The sequence below is a fragment of the Montipora capricornis genome, chromosome 8 (assembly GCF_036669925.1).
Source record: "Montipora capricornis isolate CH-2021 chromosome 8, ASM3666992v2, whole genome shotgun sequence".
NCBI classification, from domain to species: Eukaryota; Metazoa; Cnidaria; class Anthozoa; order Scleractinia; family Acroporidae; genus Montipora; species Montipora capricornis.
Genome location: NC_090890.1, coordinates 9,299,552 through 9,304,551, shown reverse-complemented (window position 1 = coordinate 9,304,551; position 5,000 = coordinate 9,299,552). Strand labels below are relative to the sequence as shown.

Below are 5,000 nucleotides of genomic sequence, written 5' to 3'. Positions count from 1 at the left end.
CCGTCCATCTTCTCTACCCTGTACGAAGGCACGGGACCCTGTTGAACTCGACACACTACAAGCACTTCCTCCGTCCGTCCTGGCAAGTACCCTTTCTTGAAAGGTCGATGATGTTTTCTCAGCCCATTTTCATACTAGGTTTCTTTTTCCATCAACAAGGGTTCAATTGTTCGCCACACAAAGGGGTCCACACCTCTCCCTCGTTGTCCGACGTCACCTCTCGGGGGGCCACGCCGATGTTCCGATGTCGACTGGCATTGTACCCTAGTACCAGTGACTGCAACACATCGTCATACCGTAAGGTATTGGCTGCCGTAAGGTAACTTTACATGCGCCCTTTGAATGTCCGATTGAGCCGTTCCACCATGGCTGCTTTGGCATCCCGGTGTGTGAAAAAGTGATAAATGTTTCCTTTTTCAAAAAGTTCTGAAAGGTCTGGTTATAGAACTCTTGACCGCGATCGTCCGCAATTGCATGGGACGCCGTTCGCCACTTTTCAAAACCTTTTCAAAGGCTTTCACCGATTCAGTTCCCGTCTCTTTCTTGAGCGGTAGTACCCAGGCGTATTTAGTTAATGCATCCACTACTGTCAACAAGTGACGGCTTCCTGGATCGTACTTGGCCAAACGCTGCACTTCCACCAAATCTGCCACCCACTCTTAATCCAAGCCAAACGCCAAAACGGGAAGAGTTGGGAAATGACGCAGTTGGGGTTTGTGCATGGTGTAAGCAAAATCCCTTTCCAAGAGGTCCTTGCTTTGTGTTGAGGTCAAGCCATGTGCTTTGGCAAACCGCTTTTCCCCTCTCAAACTCCCTGGGGCTGCAGAATCCAATCTTGCGTATTTACAAGCCTCTTTTTTTCGAGTGGCATCCTCTCAGAAGGAGTCGTTTCAACAGCAATCCAGCGAGGCCGGGGAGACGTTGGAGGTACTCCTTTTGTAGTTGTCGGAACGACTACCAACTCTGTCCGGTGTGCTTGTGATCTAACCACACCACCCATAAACATGATTTGCACGGAAAAGGGCTATGGAGACCTGAGCTTGGCTTCTCGTTGGGAGTGAAGAAGCAGCCTCTGATTTGATGATATAAACTAATTTGGGTGTTGATTGGGTTAAAGAAGATTGTCTGTCTTTTGATTGGTTGCAATATGATTTTGGTTAACCAATCAACGCTTATGAAAAACGTGTCGAGCCAATCATTTCTTGCCACGTCTAATTACGTCAATTATCGTATGACATAAAGATATTCCACTGAGTTCCAAGACTTCATTTTCACAAGATGGAGGGCAGCAATGGAGCTCCACGTCAGCCAAAACAACATATTGCATCGAGGCATGTGATACCAGTGGAGGAACGAAATGATGGAGAAGCCCCTGTTGCAATGTCCCTTCCACTGCCTTCCACTGCACCACAATGTATCAGGACATAGTTGGCGGTATGTACGGTGTGTGGTAAAAAAGTGCTCTTTGTAGGTGCACGGCGACAAAGGCCCCGCTTTGATAAAGGCTTTGCACCGTCAACTTCACCCAGATGTTGCTGAGGAACCCTACCAATGCCATTGTAGGCAACCTTTGAGGGTGGTACTTGGTCCCGTATGCAGTAACCTCTGTTTGTAACCGCTGTTTGTTTTCTTTTCCAGCTGAAATTGAAATGGCCAAAGAGCACAAATATTCAGTAACCTCTCTTGTTTATGAGACGGGTGGTCACTCGGACCCCCACACGTTCTCGCCTGTATTTAGTCCTTATTTCATTAAAAATTGTTTATCGCTTAATTTGCGTGATTTGAGCTTAATTTCCGGTTCAGGTGGTCGTGGTGGTCACAGTAGTTGTGGTGGTCATGGTAATCACAGTGGTCGTGGTGGTCATGGTGGTCACAGTGGTCGTGGTGGTCAAAGTTGTTGTGGTGGTCATGGTAGTCACAGTGGTCGTGGTGGTCTTGGTGGTCATGGTGGTCACAGTAGTCGTTGTAGTCACAGTAGTTGTGGTGTTCATGGTGGTCACAGTGGTCGTGGTGGTCATGGTGGTCATAGTGGTCGTGGTGGTCACAGTAGTTGTGGTTGTCATGGTGGCCACAGTGGTTGTGGTTGTCAAAGTAGTTATGGTGCTCATGGTGGTCACAATGGTCGTGGTGGTCACAGTAGTTGTGGTGTTCATGATGGTCACAGTGGTCGTGGTGGTCACAGTATTTGCAATGGTCGGGGTGGACACAGTAGTTGTGGTGGTCATGGTAGTCGCAGTTGTTATGGTGGTCATGGTGGTCATAGTGGTCGTGGTGGTCACAGTACTTGTGGTGATCATGGTGGTCATAGTGGTCGTGGTGGTCATGGTAGTCATATTGGTCGTGGTGGTCATAGTAGTTGTGGTAGTCATGGTGGTCACAGTGGTCGTGGTGGTCACAGTAGTTATGCTGGTCAACGTGGGCGTGGTGCTCACAATAGTTGTGGTGGTCATGGTGGTCATAGTGGTTGTGGTGGTCACAGAAGTTCTGGTGGTCAGGGTGGTCACAGTAGTTGTGGTGGTCGTGGTGGTCATGGTGGTCATAGTTGTTGTGGTGGTCATGGTGGTCATGGTGGTGACAGCAGTCGTGGTGGTCAAAGTAGTTGTGGTGGTCATGGTTGTCACAGTGGTCGAAGTGGTCACAGTAGCTGTGGTGGTGATTATGGTCACAGTGGTCGTGGTGGTCATGGTGGTCAAAGTGGTTGTGGTGGTCACAGTAGTTGTGGTGATCATAGTGGTCATAGTGGTTCTGGTGGTCACAGAAGTTCTGGTGGTCATGGTGGTCACAGTAGTTGTGGTGGTCATGGTGGTGACAGTGGTCGTGGTGCTCACAGTAGTTGTGGTGGTCGGTCACAGTGGTCGTGGTGGTCATGGTGGTCACAGTAGTTGTGGTGGTCCTGGTGGTGACAGTGGTCGTGGTGGTCACAGTAGTTGTGGTGGTCGGTCACAGTGGTCGTGGTGATCATGGTGGTCACAGTGTTCGTGGTGGTCATGGTGGTCACAGCAGTCGTGGTGGTCACAGTAGTTGTGGTGGTCATGGTGGTGACAGTGGTCGTGGTGGTCACTGTGATCGTGTTATTCACACCCAGATGTTGCTGAGGAACCCTACCAATGCCATTGTAGGGAACCTTTGAGGGTGGTACTTGGTCCCGTATGCAGTAACCTCTGTTTGTAACCACTGTTTGTTTTCTTTTCCTGCTGAAATTGAAATGGCCAAAGAGCAAAAGTATTCAGTAACCTCTCTTGTTTATGAGACGGGTGGTCACTCCGACCCCCACACGTTCTCGCCTGTAGTTAGTTCTTATTTCATTAAAAATTGTTCATCGCTTAATTTTTGTGATTTCAGCTTAATTTCCGGTTCAGGTGGTCGTGGTGGTCATGGTAATCACAGTGGTCGTGGTGGACACAGTGGTCGTGGTGGCAACAGTTGTTGTGGTGGTCATGGTGGTCACAGTGGCCGTGGTGGTCACATTAGTTGTGGTAGTCATGGTGGTCACAGTGGTCGTGGTGGTCACAGTAGTTTTGCTGGTCATGGTGGGCACAGTGGGCGTCGTGTCACAGTAGTTGTGGTGGTCATGGTGGTCATAGTGGTTGCAGTGGTCACAGAAGTTCTGGTGGTCATGGTGGTCACAGTGGTCATGGTGGTCACAGTAGTTGTAGTGGTCATTGTGGTCATGGTGGTCACAGTGGTCGTTGTAGTCACAGTAGTTGTGGTGGTTACAGAAGTTGTGGTTGTCATGGTGGTCACAGTGGTCGTAGTGGTCATGGTGGTCAGAGTGGTCGTTGTCGTCACAGTAGTTGTCATGGTCATGGTGGTCACAGTGGTCATTGTGGTCACAGTGGTCATGGTGGTCACTGTGGTCGTGTGGTCATGGTGTGCACAGTGGTCGTGGTGGTCACAGTGGTCGTGGTGGTCAAAGTAGTTGTGGTGGTCATGGTGGGCACAGTGGTCGTGATATTCAAAGTAGTTATGGTTGTCATGGTGGGCACAGTGGTCGTGTCGGTCATGGTGGTGACAGTGGTCGTGGTGGTCAGAGTAGTTGTGGTGGTCATAGTAGTTGTGGTGGTCATGGTGGTCACAGTGGTCGAGGTGGTCGCAGAAGGATTGGTGGTCATGGTTAACAAAGAAGTTGTGGTAGTCACGGTGGTCATGGTGGTTACAGTGGTCGTGGTGGTCACAGTAGTTGTGGTGGTCATGGTGGTCACAGTGCTCGTGGTAGTCACACTAGTTGTGGTGGTCATGGTGGTCACAGTTGTCGTGGTGATCAAACTAGTTATGGTGGTCATGGTGGGCATAGTCGTCGTGGTGGTCATGGTGGTCACAGTGGTTGTGGTGGTCACAGAAGTTGTTGTGGTCATGGTGGTCACAGTGGTCGTGGTGGTCACAGTAATTGTGGTGGTCATTGTGGTTATGGTGGTCACAGTGGTCGTGGTGGTCACAGTTGTTTTGGTGGTCATGGTGGTCATAGTGTTCGTGGTGGTCACATTGATCGCGGTGGTCACAGTAGTTGTGGTGGTCATGGTGGTCATAGTGGTCGTGGTGGTCACAGTAGTTGTGGTGGTCATGGTGGTCACGTTGGTCGTGGTTGTCACAGTAGTTGTGGTGGTCTTGGTTGTCACAGTTGTCGAAGTAGTCACATTAGTTGTGGTGGCCATGGTGGTCACAGTGGTCGTGGTGGTCACAGTAGTTGTGGTGGTCATGGTGGTCACAGTGGTCGTGGTGGTCATGGTGGGCACAGTGGTAGTGGTGGTCACAGTAGTTGTGGTGGCATTGGTTTTCACAGTGGTCGAAGTGGTCACAGTAGTTGTTGTGGTCATGGTGGTCATAGTGGTCGTGGTGGTCACAGTAGTTGTGGTGGTCATGGTGGTCACATTGGTCGTGGTGGTCACAGTAGTTGTGGTGGTCTTGGTTGTCACAGTTGTCGAAGTAGTCACATTAGTTGTGGTGGCCATGGTGGTCACAGTGGTCGTGGTGGTCACACTAGTTGTGGTGGTCATGGTGGT

At 50.1% G+C, this 5,000-nt stretch overlaps 1 protein-coding gene across 1 annotated transcript in view; it reads left to right on the top strand.

Moving 5' to 3' along the window:
* Positions 1-3,930: 3,930 nt before the first annotated feature.
* The window catches only part of LOC138013635 (uncharacterized), a 1,422-nt gene continuing 352 nt past the window's right edge, over positions 3,931-5,000 (top strand). The window contains exon 1 of the mRNA XM_068860726.1: positions 3,931-5,000. This exon is cut by the window's right edge and continues 352 nt beyond it. Coding sequence (XP_068716827.1) covers positions 3,931-5,000 — 1,070 coding nt within the window.